Consider the following 23,389-nt stretch of genomic DNA (forward strand, 5'->3'; position numbering starts at 1 on the left):
CGCCACTGACCTCGGCAGTGGTTTGTATGATATGTCCTTGAGTCTTTGTGTCCCTTGTTAAACCTGGTAGCTCTCATTTCAACACATTTTATCTACTTAGTTACTTCTCAGAAGATCTCACCACTGACATAAATAGGTTCCTCAATTGATGCAGCTGCAGGATGAAAGGTCTGAGGTCATGAAACTCCGCTTAGTTGTACTCACTTGCTGTGGGATCTGGTATTTGTGAGTTGAGTCTGACCTCTGTCTCACCTCCACCTTTGCTGTCCTGAGGTATAACTCGTGAAATGAGCAGAGTCAGTGTTTCTTTTACTGTGTAGGAAGATTATAAAAGAAAGCATAAAGTGACATCAATCCATATCCTTTAGAACTTTCTGAACTGAGCCCTTGTTTTAGCCGGCTGCCAGTTGCTATTTTAGTGCTGTAAGAAGAGCATGCAGGTTTCTCTGTGTTAATAGGTCTTAACAGTCTGAGTGATCTAGGGAAGCATTCTGTTACATGCTTAAAAGGGCAAATGTTGAACCATACAAGATGCAGATACTAAAATTCTTCTCCCCAGGCTTGACCGTCCCTTGACCTTGTCTGAGAAGATTGTATATGGACACCTGGATGACCCAGCCAAGCAGGAGATTGAGCGGGGCAAGACCTATCTGCGCTTACGGCCAGACCGCGTGGCCATGCAGGATGCCACTGCTCAGATGGCAATGCTGCAGTTCATCAGCAGCGGGCTGCCAAAAGTGGCTGTACCTTCCACCATCCACTGTGATCACCTCATCGAAGCCCAGTCAGGTGGTGAAAAGGATCTTCAAAGAGCCAAGGTCACTATTTGCAAAGACTTAAATTCTGTCTGTTTGAAAGCCTCTTTCCAGACTAGGGAAGAGATTTTATTATTATTTTTCCCAGAGGACAGCCATGAATCAGATATGGTAACAGACTGCCTGTGGTGCTCAGCTCTGTAGATAGGTCAGATGCAACAAAGAAACAGAGTAAGCAGATCTTTGTGAGTTTTTCATCTGAGATTCATCCATTATGCAGTTTAAAGGACCATGAGTGTAGGGAGAGCTAGTCTTAATCGGCTAATGATGGAAGCCCAGGTTCTGGAGAGTGAGAAGCTATTTCAGCTATGGGAAGAGGAAAAATCAATTTCTACAGGGGGAAAAAAAAAGGAAGACAGATTACTCTAGAGGGTTATGCTCTTTATGCTGCGCTATGGCACTGTGAAAAACTTCCTGAACATGTGTCTGCATTGCACTGGTGTCTCCTGTTAATGTTCTTCAGCTAATCACCATTTGCTAGTGATTAGCTGAAGAACACTAACAGAAACATGTGCAGCTTTCAGGGCTAGCGAGGGTAGGTATAAATGTGTATAAAAGCATGGAGGATTTTGGTTTTTATTTTGGAATTTCAATGTCAACTGCTGACTCACTGCCTTTTTTACATTTTAAATTTTCAATTTTCCACTCACTGTTTTACTGCTCATTCCTCCATTAGGTGTAGATACATTCACCTCTGTCCTGCGTACCACAATGCATCTGCCAAGGCAGAACCTCTCTTAGCATAGCAGGAAGGAGGGGGAACTCTTGTTGTGCCAAGTGGACCTAGCCTAAGTCCATTGTCAGAGCCAGGAGGAATTGTGCCTTGGACGTTGAGGCCAAAATTTACAAACAGTAAACAGTTTGTGGGGGCTCATCTGCTTTTAAGATTTTAGTCCATATCTATTCTCAGAAACTCCTGATGTTGAAGTAACTGCTTCTGGCTTCCTTCTTCAGGCCACAGCAAAGCAACTTATACCACTCAGGAGTGAATTTGGGGAATTCTTGTTCCGCTTGTCTCAGTCCTAAGTTGTGCCCAAGTTGTGCGATTAAGAATGTGAGACTTACTAAATAAGACAGTTTAGTTTCTTCCCTTCATCTCCAGTCTTCCCCTTCCCCCTATTCCTGCATTTGTTCTCTGTAGTGCAATTATATTCACTGTAGCGCTGAGCTGAGTCCCCCCTTTGCCATCCACTCTGAGCAGAGCAAGTAAAGGTCCTGCCTTCTTCTGACTGGGTTCTGCTTCTGCTACTGCCAGTTGGCACACAATGAATGCTGGCAGGCTGGAGGGTGGTTTGGATCTGCTCCTGGCACATCAGCGTGCTTTACTGGGGGAGGGATGCACAAACAGAGTGAAGTAACCCGACTCCCAGTGGAAAACGAGGCTTAAAGAACTGCTGCTGCCTCATGGGAAACTTCAGCAAATGTGTGCTGAGACAATTCTTCCATTATCTGCAGTTTCCCCTTTTCTTTTTATTCTGAGGCCTAGCTGCATGAGAACAGTCCTTAAGAAACTCTCTCCTCCTAGTGCTTATCTTATCTGCTCTGCCACTCCTCTGCCAAGAACTATCAGGACATAATAGTGTCATACTTCCTTGGCAACCATGGTTATTCTCACAAGAAATTTTCACAGTGTGACCTCCATCAATAATGGTTATAGTACAGCAAGAAAGGCAGCATTGTGTGAGTCTTAAACAGGGGACTTGGTACAATAAGAAATTACACCCACCAACTCCCCTGGCAGCGAGCAACTTCTAGTTCCCTTTCTTAATCTGTAAAAATAAAGCTGAAGGATTTATCTAAGGGGTTTGAAATGCCTGCAAAACATCTGTAAAGCAAAAGGAACAGCTGGCAGAGAAGGAAGGAGGGGTTAGAGAAAGAGAGGGAAACAGATTGGAAAATATCCTGAGAATACAAGAAATAAGTAGAGCATTTTAAAATGCCTTATTGGCAGGATTTTCCTTTAATTGCACTATTTCCCTTGTGCTAGTTCAAATTGGAAACTGAAAAAAGATGCTTTAGTAGAGCTACAAGTTGGATGAAATTAAATGGCGTGTTACAACTGGCTGGCAAACAGTCTTGATCCCTTTTGGTTTTGAAAGAGTGATGTGCACCTCCCTCTAGCTGCTGCAAAACTGTGGAGCAAGCTACAGACATGGGAGGGAAGGGAATGTATTTGAATGAGCTCTTGATGTATGTAAGAACAAAATGTGTCACTAATGCCATGCATTTCCCTGTATGAACAGGACATAAACCAGGAGGTGTACAACTTTCTAGCAACAGCTGGTGCCAAGTATGGAGTGGGATTCTGGAAACCTGGGTCAGGAATCATTCACCAGGTACAGTGTGTGTTTGCAATCTTTGAACATGCTGTGGCTCTTTTACCGTCTGGTGAAGAGAGAGCTCAAGTGCAAACCTTTAGGGAGTTTAACCAGCTTAGGGAAACAACTTGCTTTCCTTGAGGCAGGTGGGGTTTCTTGCTTTCTCTCTCTGTTATCTTGACAACAGTGGTTTTTCTTAAAATTTATTTTGGGCAAAGTGTAACCTGATATGTGATTATGTAGGGCCAACAGCATGCCATGTGAATCACAGAAGCTTGAAATAGCTTAACTGCTTGTAGGCTAGCTCCTCTTGGTACGATTGGGATAGTAAGGTGATGCCATGAAGCTGGCTATATAGGGCTGATGGGAGTTGCTTTTGGTGGGAAGGAAAGCAGCTTTGGGAACATACTTTTTTTTAGGGTTATTTCTTATGTGTTTGGTTCCATAAAAACCAGGAGAATATGTAAGGACACCAGAGCAGCTTACTTTAAGTACTCAAGAATGGTGACATATAAGAAGTTGCTATGTGAACTGAATAAAATGCAAAACAGTTTCCAAGTATGAGATTCTCTTGTTATAGCACTTGCACCTTAAAAGAATATGACTCTCCCAAGGTAACTTACCACTTAATGAGGCTTTTTATTTTACAAAACCAACAACTCTGTCAGGATTTCCCTAACTTGCTCTTGGTTGATTTGCTTTGTGGGTTCAGTAGACATTTTTCATTTGTTCCTCTGAGTCGCAGGCAGTAAAAATTGCAGTGTAGCACGAAGCAAAAGGAGTGGAGAGGAGAATGGAACTTGTAACCAGGTGCAGTCAAGAGGTCTTTGCTATGTTTTCTTAGCTACAGAATGAGTTATTAAGGTTACTTTAACTTGGTGTGACGCAACAGAGAAAGGAAGTAGAACAGGTGAACTCTCCAAAAGGTTGTGGGAACACCTCGGGTCATTTGTGTTCTGAAACCACTTGTAATGTCTGTCACGTGGCAACATAGCTCGTGCTGGGGTTACCAGCTTTCTTGTGGCTGACTTTGTCCTGCTGGAGAAAATTGGTTGTGTTGTATAGCTTCAGAGTCCAACTCTGGCAAAGTGAGTCCTTGAAAGTGACATTTCTCACACAATTGTATTAACGTGAGCTACAAGCAAATAAAGGTGGAAGTACTAGAGGCAAAACCTTGGTCTCCTCAATAAAGGACCACTTTAGTTTTGTCCAAGCTGTTCTGTAATGCACATGCTGCAAGTTCTGCGCCTCCCAGAAAGATGTCCATAACGTTGGTATGGCACCTACACAGTGAGAAGTTCATTAGCTTGAGTTCTCTACTGTTTTCCTACCATAGAAAAACTCATAATTTTTCATTAAGAACTGTTCTGTGGCTTTGCTAGTAGTTGAAGAGTCTTGCATGGAATCAATAGCAGCAGTAAGGGAAGGGTGGCCTCTTGGTGTATTGTGAGGGGTTCTTCTATGTGATTAGGTTTTGGCTGGCAGCATGGATTGGAGGAGCCCGTTGGTATTCTACTGCTGTGGGAGCATAAAGTCTATGAAAGGTCTCGCTAGCATTTGATAGGTGAAATTACTTGCTCAGCAGTTGATCAAGGGTTTGGAGACAGAGGAATGGACTCTTGAGCCCTAACAAAGGTGGCACCTTAGCAAGAGCCTAAACTGGAAGGAAGGGGTCTTCCAGTGAAAAAATGGAGAGAATGTTTTAAAATTTTCATACTATCCCAGGATGAGCAGGGTTCCTTGGGCTGAAACTTGGTGCCTTGTTCTGTCATTACGTCCTTCACAAGCAGTTTGAAACACAAGTGAATTTACAGTCCAGAACAAATTCAATTACTTTCTTGCTGCTGAAATCTGCAAATACAAACCAATCTAAATTCTTGTTCTTGTCTTCTTTCTTGCTGTCTTCACCCTCCTTTCCCAACAATCAAGCAAGCAAATAATCAATTTTTATTTTCAGATCATTCTGGAGAACTACTCCTACCCTGGGGTTATGCTGATCGGCACAGATTCACACACCCCCAATGGAGGTGGCCTAGGAGGAATCTGCATTGGTGTGGGTGGAGCTGACGCTGTAGATGTCATGGCAGGAATCCCTTGGGAACTCAAATGCCCAAAGGTAGGAGCAAAAGGAATACTAATCTTTGATGTGAAGGGTGAGATAAGGCACTATATGCCATTACAGTCTTGTTTGTAATCACATGCTGTCTTAAACAGCTGTCACAGTCTGTGATTCCTTGCCAGCTCTGAGTTTTCATTTCCAGCCATTTTATTCAGGGACTGAGAGCAATAGGTGAGTAGTGATCTCCCTTCAGTTGGCCTTGTCAGTGTTTTCAGCCCTGGTGCACATGTTCTGATATTTCAGGACTTTCTCCTTTTTGGTATTGTGACCACCCAGATTCTTAGGAAAAACTCTGAGGAATTGTTTTGTCTGATGAAAGGAAATGGTGTCAGTATTGGGTTTTTTTCCATTAATGTTGCTCAGGTTATTGGTGTAAAACTGACTGGCAAGCTTTCAGGCTGGAGTTCTCCTAAAGATGTGATTCTGAAAGTGGCTGGCATCCTCACTGTCAAGGGTGGAACAGGTGCCATCATCGAATACCACGGGCCTGGTGTGGATTCAATCTCTTGCACTGGTAAGACAACACAAATCTCTTATCTGAGTGAATTGTTCTTGGAGCTGAGTGTTGTCTGTGGAGGCTGGGAAGGGAACCAAGCAAGAAGTACTAAGTGTTCTCCCTTTGCCTGGCCAAGCAATTGGTATGTGACAAGCTGGGAGAGCAGGTGAGAGTGGTGTAACAAATAGTACTCCCTCTTGGTGAAAAAGTGACCTGTCTCCGTTAAATCTTCTTGTGACTTCGAGAACACTGAATGGTTAATTGTGAAGAATCCTGTAAGATGGTGCATCAGGATAAGAGTAAGGGTGGAGGTATTCCAGCATATGCTTAGGGGGTGGAGATGTAAGAGATAAAGGATGACGTATTCATTTTGCCTTAAAATAGGCTGTGGGTAGAGGAAAGAAACAGGTTGAAGGGGGTACACGTGTGACAGCTGCTAAAGAAAAAGCTCTGTAGAAAAGCAAGGCAGAGGGGAGACCGGAAAGCAGCAGTTTTTACCATGCAGTCTTACTAATTGTAGGTCTTGGGTGCTGAATTTGAACCAGCAAAATTTGCAGTTGTCTGTAATGATGCTTGTTAGGACCAACTTATGAGAAGCGTCCCTCCTTTTGGCTTGAAGTGCAGCCTTCAAGCTGGTCTTCTCCTCTCTATTTGCATGTCATGGCTACAATTTGGAATATTTGGTTTAACAAACTGAGAGCAATTTGGAATTTTTCTTCTGTGAAATCAGAGGAACTTGACCTGTGATATCTGCTTCTAGCTCGTTAAATGTAAAACAGCAGCTTCTACAGCTTCATCACTGTGTTCCTGAAAGGCATGGGTGATCTCAGTGCTGTGAGCAATTTTTTTTTTTATTGCGTTCCATCACTGGAAGCTTTTTATTCAACCCATTAAATTTCTCACAAATTTCTGTCTCTTCCAGTAAAGGTAAATGAGATGATAGGGAGGGACAGGATGCTCGTTGCAGGTAGAAGAGACACTGCTCGCTGCTGTAAACATATTTGATGCTCAGTGGAGACCGGGGATTCTCTGTCATCCCTTCCAGTGTCTGCAAGAATCAGTGTAGCTTTCAGCTCCTTCCTTGCAGAAAAGTCTGGTCAGTGTATTGATCAGAAATGTTAGGGGCTGAGCCAGCCATTATGTAGTCAGTGTGTCCTCTCTGCTGTAGAATTAGGTTTCTGTGGGTAATGCTGTGATGTCTCTTGGCTTTGCTGTCTTTTCCATGGATGGACTTTTGGAGAATCGATGGCCTTGGACTTTCTCATTGACCCTGTGGTCTCTTCTCCCTCTCCTCTAGGAATGGCAACAATCTGTAACATGGGGGCTGAAATCGGAGCTACCACATCCATCTTCCCTTACAACGCACGGATGAAGAAATACTTGGGCAAGACTGGGCGAGCTGGTAAGAGGGTTTGGGGATCGAAGAGGGTAGAAGTGCGGGTTCAAGTGAAGGTGTATTTTGGGAGCAGCATCCTCCTACACTGGTGTCTGATGTGACTTCTGACCTTTCATGGGCTGGTGGGTCATTTGACACAAGCGAGGAGTCTGTAGATGAAGTGTCTGGGGAAGTATGTAGTGGACCCCTTGTGTTTAGCTGTTTGAGGTTTTTTCTTTTCCCTCATATTTGCTGCACTTTTCAAATCTCCCTTCTTTCTTATTCCAGACATAGCTGCTCTGGCAGATGAATTCCAGCAACACTTGGTACCGGATTCTGGTTGTCAATATGACCAGGTGATAGAAATTAATCTCAGTGAGGTAAGGCTTCCTTCCTGCTTGCCATCTTGGATGTGATGTGACCCTGCTTTGTGTGAATGAGGACCAAGCTGGGAGTTTGATGTGACACCTCTGGTGCTGTGCTAGAACATATAAAAAATACTCAGGTCTGCTTCACTGACAGCTCCTGTTCCCGTGTTCATGTAGGAGAATCCTGTTTTAGCAGCTTCCAGATAGAGATATGATAGGAATTGATTTGCTGCTGTGTTTTGGGGTTTTTCTTGGCTACACTGATTTCTGACTTTGTCACTGTTTCTTAAAGCTGAAACCGCATATCAATGGACCTTTCACACCAGACCTGGCGCACCCTGTGTCAGATATTGGTGCTGTGGCAGAAAAGGAGGGCTGGCCTGTTGATATCAGAGTTGGTGGGTAGTATTTGCTCTTTCCTCTGCTTTCATCCTTGTGGCATAAATGTTGCTGTCTTGGGATAAGCGGTTGGTCACATAGCTTGGGATCCAGTCCTTTAATTACTGCTGCATGTCCTTTGACTTTGCTGCAGTGTCATCTCTTCATGGCCATGTGAATTTGCTGGGAAGAGTAGTGACCACCTGGGCTAGGTGTGTGGGATGAGATCTGGGATAGTTGGAGGGATTTTAATCTCAAGAGGCAAACAAGTCTCTTTTCCTTCTTGTAAACTTTTGAATGATTGGGTTGACAGGAATGTTACCTGTTGAAGAACACCTTTGTTAAAAGTCTGTTGCATGGATTTGTCTGTTGCAAAGATCTGTCAGAACCATGTTTGTCAGTCCTCCCAGTAGTTGGCTGTTGAGCTCTTGGGACATAGTAAAGTTAGTACCTGCTGTCCTAAAGAGCAGGCTTGGATATTTACATGCTCACTTGTAGGATGGTAACCTGTCAGCTGGCTTCTCAAGTGTTGCTCACGCAGGGAATGGAAAGAATGCAAATAAATTGTAAAGGCCACATCCCAAGTGGGAAATGCATTATTCGATAGTGTTACAAATATGATCAAGAGCAGCTGTAACTGAAACAGAATTTATTTTTTGCTGGTTAGCACCAGAATGCTGTCAGGACGGTACAGTATGCCCTCATGTGGTCTTCATACTGTAACAAAGGATGCTTTCTTTTCATAATTTCCTCCATTTCTTGCCCTCTTGCTTTGAAGCCTTCTTTGTCTTTGCGGAATAATACCTCTCTGTGGTAATTTGCTTAACTAAAATATAAGTAGGTGACAACCGGATCTCATAAAACAATAACCAGATTAGTGACTAGGTAGTGTGTTCTGACTGTGCAACCTCTGAAGCTGGACAAGGGGCTGCTTGTGACCGCAGTATATTGCTGGGAGGCTTGGCAGTGTTAGTATCTGAAACCATTTTAGATTCCTTGTCAGCAGAAAAGGTGATTGTCCCTTGTATTTTCGGTTGAGAGATGGGTCAGGGAGAAGCTTCCTAGAGCCAAGGCTGCAGAAACCACCTCCTTGTTTCTGTCAAACACCACAGGCTTGATTGGCAGCTGCACCAACTCCAGCTATGAGGACATGGGACGCTCTGCAGCCGTGGCAAAACAGGCACTAGCGCATGGATTGAAGTGCAAATCTAAGTTCACAATCACACCAGGCTCAGAGCAGATCCGTGCCACCATTGAAAGAGACGGTTACGTGAGTATGGCTGCTCTTTACACTCCCAAACAGTAAGTGTTAATTTCTCTTCCAGACAGTACTCAGGAGTCCAGAGGTAACTGATGGAAACCTCTTAAACTTTGTCTTCACTTATCACTAGAGGTACAATTTCTATGCCTGTGGGTCCTGCCACCACCTTGACAGTGTTTCAACCCAATATCTTTACTACCTGGGTGTATAAGAACAGGACTGGAACTGGACAGAGCTGAGACAGTTATCAGGAACTGGGGCCCTGAGGAGATAACAGCATGCATAGCAAGGGATGTCTCATGCTCCTGGGATTCTGTGGATGGCCATGGCTGATGAAGGGCTAGTACCCACCTGTAATCCGGTTTTCTCCTTTAAGAACAGTTTAGGATGTGAGCAAGCCCTTTGTTGGAAGGTGGTTCCCATTTCCCATAAGTTTCCCAACTTATGGCAACACTCATATTTGATTTAAAAAGAGTGTTTCTGTAGAGGAACCTTCACCTACTTCCTCCTCTTTTCTGTGCAGAAAATTATGTTTTAATTAGTTCTAATATTTAGTAAACGTTAGATGCTGTCACAGCGTGGGAATAAAACCTTTACATATGGATATGTCCAGCCAATGCTTAATGCCTCTTCCAGCCAAGCCCCCAGTCACAGCTTTCCTTAACAGCTGCCCCCTTCATTGAATTGCTTGTTGAACAGGCTGAGCAGGCACACACAGTTGCCTGCACTGTCACCAATTCTCCATACACAGACAGGAAGTGTGTAGGATATTAATCAGACCAGACACTTCCCTTCAGTCAAGTATCTGCGAGTAGCTGGATCGATCAGTTTGAAGTAGGTAAAGAACAGGAACATCATGGCAAGTCAACCTGTGCTCTTCCCCAGTGTTAACTTACAGCTTTACTGGGATCAAACCTCAATGTAATTATAAAAGTGACTCAAAACTTGCAAATTTTCTCAGCGGGTGCTTTCTCTTAGAAAACAGCTGTCCTCTTCCCCTGAAAGAGCAACCCCAGAAACTTATTCCAAACTTCCTACTACTAACAAAGTTGTTCTCTGCCCCCAGGCACAAATCCTGCGAGATGTTGGAGGGCTGGTTCTTGCCAATGCTTGTGGGCCATGCATTGGCCAGTGGGACAGGTAAAGTGAAAGATGAGCCCCACTCTAGCTTTGTATCTTTTGGCTCCTAAAGTGCTCTGTGAAGCCAAATTTGATTGTAAATATTAACATGCTGGGGATTAAAACTAAATGCTTAAAAACCCATTGGCCATAGCTGTCTGATATGCACTGGAGGAGGAGAAATGAAAGATTTATATATTGAGCCTTTAGATGAATGAAGCTGCAGAATGGACATAAGTGTGGCCACACCTGGTGGGTTCTCATAGTAGGCAAAAAATTGGGAGAGAGATCTGTTATCTGAGAGGGTGGACTGGAGTTTGTATGGTCTTTTAAAAATAGGAAAAGTGAATTGGTCCAACTTTGGTCCAATCATTGGAGTGGCAGGGAGGAAAATTCCCAATAGAAGGGATGGGAGACATTCTCATGTGGCTTTGTCATTGCTAATGGTGGGATGCCCAAAGGCAATGTACATGGTTGATTATTGTTTAGACAGTTCAACAGTGCACAACATGGGCTATGAAAAGTATTCCAGGAATCAGTGTCTGACTTGGTCTTGCACTGTTCTTGGGTTTGAGTCTGTGCTTCAGGGAGGAAAATATCTGGGCACTGATTCATGTTTCCAAAAGATAGCGATTGCTACCTGTCCTGGTTTCAGCTGAGACAGAGTTAACTACCAAAACCAAGCTGGTGGATTTTAACAGCGAGACATCTAGAAGCAATATTCACTTTGGATTTGATGAGCATGTTTGTTTCTTTCCCAGGAAGGACATCAAGAAAGGGGAGAAAAACACAATAGTTACATCCTACAACCGGAATTTTACAGGTCGCAATGATGCCAATCCGGAGACTCATGCATTTGTAACCTCTCCAGAGGTAAGAAACAGCCAGAAGGGGGCTGTGGAGTAGTTCATGGTGTCTTGGGAGCTAATTCCTCTGCCTGCAGAAGAGACCCAGTGTAGTTTGGCTGCTGGCTTTGAGACTGTTAGGTGTATGACTTTCAAATGAAGAGATGGGAGGTAGAATATGCCTTTAAATTTGTCATTTTTTTCTTTCAGATTGTCACAGCCCTGTCCATTGCTGGCACTCTAAAATTTAACCCTGAGACAGATTACCTGACAGGAACAGACGGGAAGAAGTTTAAACTAGAAGCACCTGATGCAGACGAGTTGCCCAAGCTGGTAACTGCTCGGTCTGGAGATGGAGGGAAGGGAGGCTTGACTCTAGTAGTGTTTTATATGTAGCAAGGGAACTTTAATGCACTGACCTCTTCGTTAGTGCTAAAGCTAGAACGGGTCCAGTTGCCTGTATTGGCTTGTTCTCTTCATGTGCTGTTGGGGATGGCTGAGGCTGATGCTGATGATTTTCCTTTCTTCTTTGGAAGGAGTTTGACCCAGGCCAGGACACGTATCAGTACCCTCCCAAGGATGGCAGTGGGCAGCACGTGGATGTGAGCCCCACCAGTCAGCGCCTCCAGCTTCTTGAGCCCTTTGATAAGTGGGATGGCAAGGACCTGGAAGACATGCTGATCCTCATCAAGGTCAGGAGCGAAGTCGGGGAACACTGGCTATGACAGGACTGCTGGAACAGGGGTTTGCACATCAATTGCTACAAGCTTTGGATGTGCCTTGGAGCTATCTGTGATTCCCTCCCCTACAACCATGTTGTTATGGAAAGTGAAGCAAGGGTCTTCCTTCCAGGTGCTGCCTTCTGATGCTTCTTTCTATTATAACTAAGAGACTTTTCTCCTTTGGGCTACTGGTTAGCTAATACCATCAAAAATGAAGCTTGTTATACTATGTAATATGATCTTACCCATACCATGCAGTCTGCAGAATTTGTCCCAGTTATAACCTACAGCGGAAAGGTGGATGGGTTCTTTAAATAGCGTCTCTAATACCTGACTGTTCTAAGATGCATTTTGTCTGAAATGAGGTAGTTAGGGATTTCACATCCATCAGTATGTGGGTTCTCTTCCCATTTTTAGACAGATAAATTACTTCACAATAGTTAAACGTTGCATTTCAGTCTCTCCGTGATAACACGGGTTTCTCCTCACTGCCTGTGGTGAGTTAACGGGATGAAAACTTCAAATACAGTGATGGGTTTTGAAATGCAGTCCCTTAGGAATTGACCTTCAGGAACCCTGCTGATTTCCAGTGGCAGACAGTTGCAGGCATTCCCAAGGGCCATACTGAACTTTGAGTTTTTGACACAGGCCATTCCTTTGCGAGCACTTTGGGACTTACCAGTTGGAAGGCCATTATCTCTGGTTGGGAATTCTGTTCTTACAAGCTGAGAAGGCTTATGTGCAGATTGGAAACCTAGGGAAACACTTGGCATGTTGCTGAACCTCCCCCATCAGGGAGACTGAGCTGTAGCAGGAAGGGCTTAATTGCTTTTTGTACCTTAAGAACCTGCTGCTGAAGGAAGTGAGGACATGGCAGGAGGTGTCATGGCTAAGCTCATTTTTGTAATGTACCCTTTGGGACAGGGATGTTCTCCTACCCAAAACACACAGAATGACCATTGTGTTCTGCCTCAAAGTGCCTTCCTTGATTCTGTAACAGATGCAGTTGTCTTGGGTTTGTGCCTTTAAAAAGATATGTGAGGATCCCTCACAATAAAAAGTGTTGAGGAAGGGTCAAGTTGCCAGTCTATCCTGAGACATTCTTTTCTTTTGCTACCCTTTAGGTAAAAGGGAAATGCACCACTGACCATATTTCTGCAGCTGGACCGTGGCTCAAATTCCGTGGCCACCTGGACAACATCTCCAACAACCTGCTCATCGGTGCCATCAACATTGAAAATGGCAAAGCCAACTCTGTGAGGAATGCATTAACCCAGGAGTTTGGCCCAGTCCCAGACACAGCCCGTTACTACAAGGTGAGACTTTCCCCTGATGCATCTATTTTAAGAGGATGTTTACACTTTGGTCAGCCTGTGCCAGGACCGAGGATCTCACTCTCCTGCTCTCAAGTAACAGCAGCTGTGAATTCACTCAGGGTTGAGGCTGTTTCTTGGGATTTGCTCTGATGATTGCAGTTCCTGTAGGAGATTCTGTTCCTGTGTGCTATGGGGAAGAGGGAGGAGGATCTTGTGACCCAGAAATCATAGACAAAAGGGGAAGAACTCCTTTAGACACTGCACACCTTACAAGGCATCAAACTGGAACTAAATCTTGCCTCCTGGTGTGTTTCATCTGTAACTAGTATAATGTTTAAATAAATTCTAATCTTGTCCTCTTCATTCTTAGAATCTCAAGAAATGTCCTTTTACCCTCTGGACCAGCTTGGCAGTGGTCTCAGATTGGTTCTTCCAGTAGACCAAAGTTAAAATTTTCTGTATTGCTTCCAGAAGTAGAGCAGGGATCACGGCTGGTATGAACGCTGCTCTGGCCCAAGAAGGGAAGCTGTCAGGAAGGATTTGCTCTGGATTCCAAGGGAAATCCTCCTCAGCCCTCCTTAGCGAAGGATGGCAGTACCTAACTGCTGTAAAGTCCTTAATTCCTTTATTTCTGTCCTTCCTCAGAACCAAAGGGAGTGTTCTGGGAGAAGGTGTCATAGCACAGCAATGTCAGTAGTGTAGCATTGAAATTAGATGTGTGGGTGGATATTTATTGTTAACTCCTTACTTGAGTGACTGCAGAAATGTAAATATGTTTGTCACAGAAAATGGGTGTCAAATGGGCAGTTATTGGGGATGAAAACTACGGTGAGGGATCGAGCCGGGAACATGCAGCATTGGAGCCACGTCACTTGGGGGGCAGGGTCATCATCACCAAGAGCTTTGCCAGGATCCATGGTGAGTCACACTTCCCCTGTAATGTGTGTAAACAGGATGTTTGTCTGGAAGTGGTGTTTACCTTACCCCAGGGCTCAACACTTCTGGGCATGAACCCCATCTGCTGACAGATTGCATGGTCCCTCTTGTCAGAAATCCTGTTACGTTATCTAGGTACATGTGCCACAAACAGTGGATATGCTGGTTTTGCTACTAAGATATGTTGCTGGAATACTACTCTGAGAAGCAGTAGGCAGCCAGAAAGTAATCCTGATCCCCTGCAGTGTGTTATGACAAGCATGCTTGGTGGTTTGTTCTCTGCAGAAACCAATCTGAAGAAACAAGGTCTACTTCCTCTAACTTTCGCTGATCCAGCGGACTACAACAAGATTCATCCTGTGGACAAGCTAAGCATTGTGGGGCTGAAGGACTTTACACCTGGAAAGGTAACTGGGTGTCTTGTCATGGCACTTGGGCGCAGGGATATGCCATTGACCAGGAACAGTGTCGAGCTGTGTGCTGGGGGCCTGAAGCAGCACAGGCACCCAGGGGCAGCGCAGTCTGCCAGCCAGATGAGACACTTCACGCCAGTGGTCTGGGGCACTAGTGTGTCAGAATCAGATAACGTTAGTCTGAAGAGTTACAGGAAACCCTTGTACAACATTCTGAATTCCTGGACATGTTGCCTTAAGCATGAGTGCTCCCTAGAAGGAACTGCATCCACACTTGTGTTAAGATTCCTGCCCTGAGGCTATAATATTACATTTTCAACCCTTTAAAAGCACGTAGAAATCTTCCTGTGAGAAGCTTCGGTTAACTTGCTCCCTTGAAAGAGAAGGGGGGAAATAAAAACTGTCTTCTTCCTTTTAGCCTCTGAAATGCATCATCAAGCATCCCAATGGGAGCCAAGAAACAATTATGCTGAACCACACCTTTAATGAGTCGCAGATAGAGTGGTTTCAAGCTGGCAGTGCCCTGAACAGAATGAAGGAGCTGCAGCAGAAATCAAGCTAAGTGCGCACAATGCCCCCAGTGTACTGGACTCGATTCAGCTTTTGCATTTTCATGAAAGTGCAATTCCATGCCTACTGTTGGAATAAATGTCTGATCAAATGTAACCATAGCTTCCTTTTTGTTATGGTACTTCCTCTTCACTGACACTATGAAAAGGGAGTGCAGCTAGGCTTACTTTTGTCTTTTAAATTCCCCAGCTCCCTTTTTCTATTTTGGCTCAATTTTGGTTGTCCCACAGTTATTTATATTTGGAAATGACCGGCTAAGGTGGGTTTTTCTGCTCAGTTGGTTGTTTTCTGTCCATTCACTTTACTGATGGCTAAAGATTTAAAATTAAAATAAAGAATGTGACCATCTCTTCGGCCATGTGTTATTGTATTCATAATCCTGCTCTTCAGTGCCTGCTTCCCATGTGACTGTTGCTGGAAGGGTGGGAAAGAACTTCTTGGAGATATGGGATGGTACCTGTCCACTTGTTATTCTGTAAGTCATTGCTATATGGAAAAATTACTGAACAAAAAAACCCACATGGTAAAAAAGCCCTCACAGCTCCCTTGCACTGTTTATCCCTTGACATTAACCTCCTGCTGGCTACACTCATGACTGTCGCTGCCTTCCCAGCTACGTTCCTGGCGAGGGCAACAGTGCCACTACTGCAGCAATGACAAACTTGCAAGGAGCAAGTGAATTATATGCTTTCCCAGCATTGTCCAGTAAACTAGTTTCCCCAAGCACAACTTCCCTTTTCCGCAACAGGAGAGTGATGTTAATGAGTATCTCATTCCAACAGCACACAAAGCCATGCAGCTCCTCCCTCACTATGCTCCTGGGAGTTCTGACCCTGTGAAACAGGAGGTACCTGGGTTGTTTTCTTCCCCTCCTCTCCAGTGCTACTCCAGAATAGCCTGCAGGGAAGCTTCTCTGGCTGTTGAGGCTCTTGCTTCACCCAGATTTCTACCTCTACAAACACCTGGGCATTTTCTGACGTTTGTTTCCACCATGGCTAGATGATTGCATGTCAGAGCACTGCTGCTCTATAGACAGCTTTCAGTAAGCTTACTGTCTGAGCAGATGGATCTCAGTTACTATGTGAACCTAAAGAATTCTAGGCTCCCTTTTAATTAGGGCAATGCACCAGGAATAACAGTTCAGAATTAAGGGGTTCTAACAACGCTGCAGGGAGGGCACTGGTGACTCAGGCTTTGTTTTCACAGTTGGAGGTTGAGCAGACCCACTATCCCAGGGAATTACAGCCCCTTCCTGCCAAATGTGGCTGGCTTTGTAATTATGTGCAACATCGCTCTCTTGGCAATGGGCCCTGCATAGATTTTACTCACTGTTTTGTTCCCCCCTTTCCTTTCACTGCTGTCAGGGAGGGTGATGGCAATTGTTTGTCAGCTAGAGCAGAGCAAAGTGTTGGTCTCAATGCTGTCTGCCTTGAAATCCAAGTAGCTAAACTGCAGGAGGCAGCTTTTTTCTTCCTGCTAGGCAGGAAGCTTATAGTTTCCCCACAAATTGTACAGGAAGGCAGGCTGTGGGGTTTTAATACCAGAAACGGAATAAATAGTAACACACCCCCCACAAACAAGTATTTAACTTGCTCAAAGCAGCCTTGGTCTGTTTCAGTTCATAATTATGTATTTTCATCCAAACTCCTGCAAAGTTTGGCTCGTTCTACATAAATACAGCCCACCCAATAAAGTATTTCCATTCAGCACAATAAGCAGCCTGTAGCCTTCCACAGTGGTCATCTTCAAAGCCTAAGCTACTTTTGGGTAAACCACTGTCATTCCAGTTCTTTTTGGATTACTTCACCCATGGGTTAAGTGCCCACTCTTGGCAGAACGTTACCACCACCTCCCCTGCCCTCCCAGTAGCAGCAGCAGTTTCCAGGTCTCCAGAGTACCACACCTCTATTAACTAGTCTTTTGCTTTTCCTTCTGTGTTTCCTGTCAAAAGAAGGGCAGGTTTCTACCCCTCTGAGATCAAGCTCTCAGCCCAAGGAAGCAATACATCTTGACAGACATTCTCTCCTGCTTTCACTCACTGCAGTCAACTCCCTTCTTAATTCAGGGAAGTAAAGACCTCCCCGCTTTTTCCTCCAGGGCAGGAGACCAAAGCTCCAGCTGAGTTTGTTGTTCAAGGCTTTTTGTGCCTGTAAATTCACTTCTACAGATCAGTGAAGACATTTCTTCAAAGTGGCTGTCTCTATCTGGCAGGTTGGAAGCTGAAGGGGAAACAGAGAATGGCAGGTCTAATTTCTCATTCAGCTTCAGAGCAGCAATGAGCACCAGCGGGATCCCACAATCCTCCAAAAATCCATCAGAAAGACGTTCTGCAGAGCAGGCTCCAATTGCAGCTAACTGTTTGTCCACCACGACAGGAGGCCCAGGCCTGGCTCACTGATTGATCCCTGTTCACAGAGAGAAGAGAGTATGCAAGTGTAAACTGCATAGAGAACAGAGGAGTAAATGCATAAAAATATAAAATCTCTCCCCTGAGTTACTGATGAGGTATTCACTTTTCTTCCTAACAGAGGCTGCCCAGCACTTCACCAGACCCCTTTAAACCTTGTCAACACTACACCCAACATACAATACTTGAAAATCAAGCACTTGCCCATTCCCCCTCAACTGTCGCAACACACTCCAGCTGTGAGAGAGCACAGCTTCCATTGGTTTAGATCCACCTTTCTCTTGCGCTGTACTCAGGGGGGTCTCACGCCAAAATGCTGCATGGGAAAGACTGTTGAGCTGCTGCGTAAACCTTGGTGTGGTTCTCTGGGCTCTGTGCTCCTCATACACTCATTTTACCTGCAGATCCTGCATCCACAGTCTGCTTTAAATCAGCCTCCCAGGGGAACTCTACCAACCACCACAAAGTGTTTCAATGAAAACATGGAGCAAACACAGCACGGCCACAAGAACAATCTTGTTTCTCCCCTTTTTCACTCCTCTAATTTTGTGACTCTCTCTGCTTCACAGTCAGCTTAAAGCAATCGGTTCCCTGGGAAAGGGATGCTATTTTAGACAGAGAATAAACCACGGTGTTCACAAAGCTGTATGAATCATGCACATAGTTACCACAAGAGTGTAGGGTGCCTCTTTCTTCTGAACTTCTTCTGTGGCATTTGAAGTGGAAGCCTCTGCAGAGCTCGGACCTGTTGGTGATGTATCAACAAACGTTTCATCCACGACTCGGAAGCGGATCTCCTCCCCAATGTCCATGTAAAGGTCATGGGCCCCTTCTTCTGTCTCATATTCCCACACCCACACCTGCTCTGCTTCATCACTGGCCACACCAAGGGTTAAGGATGGAAACAATCAGCATTCCACCCAACAGATCACTTTTCTGACAGTTCTGGGAACAGACTCAATTCAAAGCCTTTTCACAATTATTTCTCAAACCACAACGCACTGTCCTAGGTCATCATCTGTGCAGCCCAGGACCCCTGTCTTGTTTCTGATTTTCCTGCCTCGAGGTGTACGCTGCTGGGCAGAGTTGGGGTTATCCCCACGCTCAAAAAAAACCCACAACAAAAAAGGACCTCAAGCAAGCAAAGCCCCTCAAACACAAGAAGGCCTTGCTTACCCCAAGTACGTAAATTAGACACACCATATATCTAGACGTTACATGATGTGATAAAACCTGCAGTCTGTCTTCAGCAGCAGCCAAGACTCGAGGCAGGGATTACAATGCGGTTGTTTGGGGGATGTTGCCATTCATTTCTATCAGCGAGCACAATGATCCTGCAAAACCCAATAAGCGTGAGGCCTGTCTAGCTGTGATAACAGTCTGCGGGACGTGCCCAACACAACGGCTTAGCTTCTGCCACTGAGCACCTTCATTGTTGCAGTAGTGAATGCCTGTTGGGCCAGCACTGCACAATCTTTTGAAATGAAGTAGCGAAGTTATCAAAGGTGATCAAAGGATACAACTTAGCTGGCTGCTGCAGGGATTCTGGTGGGATGACAATATCATCAAAGAATCCAATAGAAACTGCGGAGAAAATAACTTGATTAAGACTGAAATGATTCTTTGCAAACAATGTACCACAGCAATTCCTAAAATGCATTTCTACACTAGTTTTCTCTTTCAGGAAGGATATCTGAGATCACGCAGGAACTATTCTTTAAGCCACAACGCTCAATTTCAGTTGGCAGCAAAGCAACCACCCAGCTAAAAGTATGTACAGCAACAGAGGGCACAGTCTTCATGCCCGCTGGGAAAGGAAAAGACTGTTTGGAGCAGGACTGGAAATGAAAGCGGTCCAAGAAATGAGTCAGATGCTATAGAGGTCTGTGACAGAAAAGAGCTTAGAAATCACAGATGTAACACGTGAAATAAAGACCAACATAAAGTTAGAACAGCCCCCACCTCCCCCTTGAGATTTCATGATGTAGCAGAGAGTGGACATGTCCAAATTCAGCAACAAATGCAGCCAAGATAATCTTATTGTCCTAACTTAACAACTGAGCAGAGGAGCTCACTTGCATGAAGACTCCTACAAGAAAGGAAAGCAACTCATCAATTATGCATTGCACGAATCTGACAGCACTTTGTGCTCACAAAGACGTTTCCCTGCCATATTTTCAGGGGCAGCAAATGATCACGAATTTGCACAGAACTATAGGGAAGAGGTATCAGACCAACACAAGCTGATACTACGACTTTAAAAAAAAACTAAGTTATGTTAACTGAAGTGAGAAAATTAATCCAGTCTATGCTCCAGATGGGCTTGCCTGTTCTTCTTGGGCATGCACATGAATGGCAAAAGGAAAGGGGAGTGCAGACAAAACCATCCAGGGCAGGGGAAGCTGCCAGGCTCAAACTACCAACCACCCTCACGTCAGAGCAGCGCTAGAGGCCAGTAATAGTCTTTTACCAGCCTACAGACAGCACTGCACCACCTGAAATCACAGCATCTCAAAAGACCCAAGAGCTCTGCAGCTCATGTGTCCCCAGCATTAGAAGTTGTGGTTTACCGTGAACGCCATCCTGACTGCAGCTTTTAATCTGTCCAATCAGAATCTCATCCAGGAAGGGATGGAAGACCACGTAGCGGAAATGCACTTAAAAGAAAGTAGATCATTAATGTTATGTCCATGTTAGTGAACTATACTCCTTCCACAGGGTGGCAGCCATTAAAACAAAATCACACACCCTACATGCCCTCCTCTAAAATGCTTACCCAGTTTCTTTTACAATTTCCTTACAGGCACTGATTAAATAGAAAAATGGGAATAAGACTTCTGACTCCTAAGTGTTTGCTACTAATTCTGACAGCGGTTGATCAGCACTGTCCTGTTCTCTTCAATCTTGCAAGAGTTTTAAGTTAAGAATAAAACTGTAAGATGATGAACATGGAGCAGGGCCTCTGCTTAAGTTACAATGTGAGCATTCCTACACAACGCTTCAAGGCCAAGAGTATCAGCTGAAATTATACTTTCTCATAATATTTCTGTTCCTTTTGTCAGCAATGCTGTATTTTCTTTAAATGAAAACTTGGTATCAGACACTATCAGAGTAAATGAGATTCTCTAACATAACTGTATTTTTCATCCAGGTGAAATAAAATGTTTCTAACTAAACATTTTGCATTTATAATTACAAGTATGCTATACTAAGACAATCTTGGCCATACAATGCTTATGAGCAATTTAACGTCACTTTAGCTGTCCATATTCAGTTCTCCTCTTTTACATGAAATCAGGCAGTACATCAGAGAAAGAGTTATTACCAGACACAGCAGGATTTATTAAAGTGCTACCCCAGATTCTGAAAGTAGGAGACTTCTTTCTGAGCTCAGAGAGAATATATTCTCTTGTTTGAGTTCAAGGAGTAATTCAAAGTTAAGAAGCTGAATGGAGATTAAAGCAAGCAGGAAAGCTTGCCATCCTCCTTCAGTATTAGAGAAGCTTTTATTTGCAGGGAGCGAGTTCTATTGGAGTTAAAATTTAGACAAGGGAAGCCACATCCAGTTCCCTTCTAATAGGAAACATTTCATTTGGTCAAGCTATGCTTCCACATTGAAAACTGAAACCAGAAAAATGCATCTTTACAGTTTAAAGAAACTTATTTTAACTCAAAAAAATATATATATGAAATTTGCTTTTACGCATTTACTTCCAGTTTTCACTCAGATTTGCCAAAAATCAAAGTAAAGAAATTAGTGATTTCTTAACTAAAAAAAAGAGAAGTCACTAGAAATGTAAGCTGAACCAGATCTGTCTAAATCTCTAACAAAAATGTAGCAAAACTTCCAGCTAGGAAAACAGCATCAAATGCTGTGCAAATGTTATATTTAGAAACATGTTTAAACATTTTAGCTAGGGAAAATAAGCTTCCAAATGAAAAAATACTAGACAAATGCAGAACAATTAACACCACTTATTTTCTATGTGCAGATTTACAATAATTTTAGGTTAAATTAACTCCTTCCTTATCTCACACTTAGGGCTGTAATTGCAGAACAGAGATGAACTGCTGGAGAAGGCAAACAGGACTGGCCAGTCAAAGCTGTATCTGTACTTGAAAAATGCAAAGGAAACATTTTTGCCATGTTCCTCTTGCCCTCCTAACAGGAACAAAGTTAAGGCTATGAACTTCAGTAAGTCATTTAACCTTCCTTTAACTTTACTTTCTCTAACAATTGAACTCAAGTTTGGATTTCCAGATCACTAACCTTCTGCAAAACTGTATAACTGAGGACAAGAATATACCTTTGGTATGTGATGCACCATCTCCAGGGAATATGTATGAATCTTCCAGCTTTGTGATATCATACAGACAGATGCAGAGGCCAACATTGTATACAACCTGCTCAAAGAAAAAAAAAAAAAAAAAAAAAAAAAGCAATAAATCAAGCAACCCACCAGGTTAAATCAAGCAAACCATTGCATTTACACACTGTGCACACCTCTTCAAAAGAAGGCAACAGAACAGTGGCAAAATGGGAGGGAGGCTGGAGGCTGTTTTGGTACACTCCTTGCAACAACTGCAGCCCTAACCACACTGCATGGTAAGGGAACCCCTAACTTCTCGAGTGTTATGGGAGCATGTGTTCTCATTGGCACTGGAAAGAGCACTGCTACAGAAACCCTTGGGGTAACTGTCAGCGGTGAAAGAACTTGACTGGCTGAGATAGTAAACAGTTGCACACAGACATTCACCGGCCCTACAACTTGTCCCAAGGCTAAACAAACTTTTTGCTAGAGTTACACTTTCAGAAGGCTCTAGGCTTGCCTTTGTCTTTAATTATATTATCTCTGGGCAGAGGAGAACTCTTGGTTACTCTGCCACTTCCAAGATAGCTTCACAGCCTACAAAATTTGAGGCAACCACTAGTCACCAGTGGATGAGGAAAGAGTTTTGCTTTTCACAACTGGTCTGTAAAATCTACTGTTCTCACTTCAGGTTGATCTTCTGAGCTCCGTTCACAAGCTGCATTTTGAGTTTTGCACCTGCGTCACACTGAAAGCCGTATGCCAATCACAGTCCCAGGTGCTACACAGGGAAACAGTGACCTCCTAGTCTAAAACATAACACTTTTTTATATCCTGCACCAAAGACCAACTTCTCACTGCCACACTACATTTCAAGTACTAAGCACAGACCAAGTGAGCTAGTAACATCTTAATTTCTCTTTCAGTATTACTGCCCTACATTTACATCATCTTTTTTAAAATTCCCCCACTGGATGGATCAGTTTGCATCCATTTTTCAGACTGTGTTTCAGATTGCTACTCTACACACAAACCACCAGTTACTCTCAATTCTCTTCCGTGCTTCTCTGTCCCATCTGGCAACTCAGTATCTTCCCATTACAGCATTAGCCACTAGAAAAAAGTCCTCTTCGAGATGATAACACTGCTGTCTCTATGTTTACAGTGTCTGATATTTCAGTCGCTGGAGTTGGCCTTCGCATCTGAACTATTCCAATACCACACTCACACATCTCATTAGGAACAAATAAAAGGAAGAAACGCTCAGGGATGTTATGACACCTGCATCAACCTCTACACGACCCACACTTTACCTTATTGGCCAATTTCTTGTTTAGCTCTTCAGCAATGGATTCATTCAGTTTCCTTTCAAACTGCCAGGGAGGAATTCTTACTGTGTCAGTCATCTCTACCAGGACAAACATGGTGGCGGGAGCACCTCTGGGGAGAGAGAGAAGACACCAACAGCCTCAGGAGCTGGAGCGCTGCGGGGGCAGCTAAGACCCCCCAACAACCCATGCGGGGGGGGCCTGGGAAGCCACCCCGCCGTCTGACACGGAGCCTAGTCGGGCAGCACGCCGGCTATCCCAAAAGAGGGGAGGTGTCTGTGGGGTGGGGGGGG

The 23,389-nt window shown here is 44.1% G+C and overlaps 2 protein-coding genes across 3 annotated transcripts in view; one reads left to right on the forward strand and one right to left on the reverse strand.

The window, feature by feature from the left end:
* ACO2 (aconitase 2, mitochondrial) overlaps window positions 1–15,402 on the forward strand; it is a gene marked incomplete at its 5' end in the record, with an annotated part of 16,126 nt that extends 724 nt beyond the window's left edge. The window contains 16 exons of the mRNA XM_010083436.1: window positions 560–818; window positions 3,059–3,151; window positions 5,091–5,249; window positions 5,616–5,766; window positions 7,046–7,150; window positions 7,412–7,503; window positions 7,784–7,889; window positions 8,982–9,139; window positions 10,197–10,270; window positions 11,011–11,122; window positions 11,305–11,427; window positions 11,631–11,786; window positions 12,941–13,132; window positions 13,918–14,050; window positions 14,354–14,475; window positions 14,900–15,402. Of these exons, the coding sequence (XP_010081738.1) occupies window positions 560–818; window positions 3,059–3,151; window positions 5,091–5,249; window positions 5,616–5,766; window positions 7,046–7,150; window positions 7,412–7,503; window positions 7,784–7,889; window positions 8,982–9,139; window positions 10,197–10,270; window positions 11,011–11,122; window positions 11,305–11,427; window positions 11,631–11,786; window positions 12,941–13,132; window positions 13,918–14,050; window positions 14,354–14,475; window positions 14,900–15,043 (2,179 nt within the window). The remainder of the gene's footprint in view (window positions 1–559; window positions 819–3,058; window positions 3,152–5,090; window positions 5,250–5,615; window positions 5,767–7,045; window positions 7,151–7,411; window positions 7,504–7,783; window positions 7,890–8,981; window positions 9,140–10,196; window positions 10,271–11,010; window positions 11,123–11,304; window positions 11,428–11,630; window positions 11,787–12,940; window positions 13,133–13,917; window positions 14,051–14,353; window positions 14,476–14,899) is intronic.
* Window positions 15,403–16,618: 1,216 nt separating this feature from the next.
* On the reverse strand, window positions 16,619–23,247 carry POLR3H (polymerase (RNA) III (DNA directed) polypeptide H (22.9kD)). Of its 2 annotated transcripts, XM_010083434.1 has the most exons (6): window positions 23,082–23,247; window positions 21,766–21,862; window positions 20,029–20,115; window positions 18,979–19,042; window positions 18,127–18,334; window positions 16,619–17,456 (listed from the first exon to the last, which is right to left on the reverse strand). In XM_010083434.1, the coding sequence occupies exons 1-6, from the start codon at window positions 23,190–23,192 to the stop codon at window positions 17,403–17,405; spliced, it is 621 nt and encodes a 206-aa protein (XP_010081736.1). In that variant the 5' UTR covers window positions 23,193–23,247; the 3' UTR covers window positions 16,619–17,402. The 2 variants fall into 2 exon arrangements, with proteins under 2 accessions (XP_010081736.1, XP_010081737.1); XM_010083435.1 differs by lacking the exon at window positions 20,029–20,115 and having other exon boundaries at window positions 16,854–17,456; window positions 23,082–23,192.
* Window positions 23,248–23,389: the final 142 nt, after the last annotated feature.

Source organism: Pterocles gutturalis, unplaced genomic scaffold, assembly GCF_000699245.1.
Source record: "Pterocles gutturalis isolate BGI_N339 unplaced genomic scaffold, ASM69924v1 scaffold42910, whole genome shotgun sequence".
Taxonomy (NCBI): Eukaryota; Metazoa; Chordata; class Aves; order Pterocliformes; family Pteroclidae; genus Pterocles; species Pterocles gutturalis.

What these genes read in the sequence shown, in the direction of transcription:
- POLR3H (XM_010083434.1), bottom strand. Translation starts at nt 23,192, where the DNA reads ATGTTTGTCCTGGTAGAGATGACTGACACAGTAAGAATTCCTCCCTGG. An exon ending in ACAAGAAATTGGCCAATAAG is followed by an intron (nt 21,863 to 23,081) that starts GTAAAGTGTGGG and finishes TTCTTTGAGCAG; the next exon opens with GTTGTATACAATGTTGGCCT. An exon ending in CAGTCAGGATGGCGTTCACG is followed by an intron (nt 19,043 to 20,028) that starts GTAAACCACAAC and finishes TTTTCTCCGCAG; the next exon opens with TTTCTATTGGATTCTTTGAT.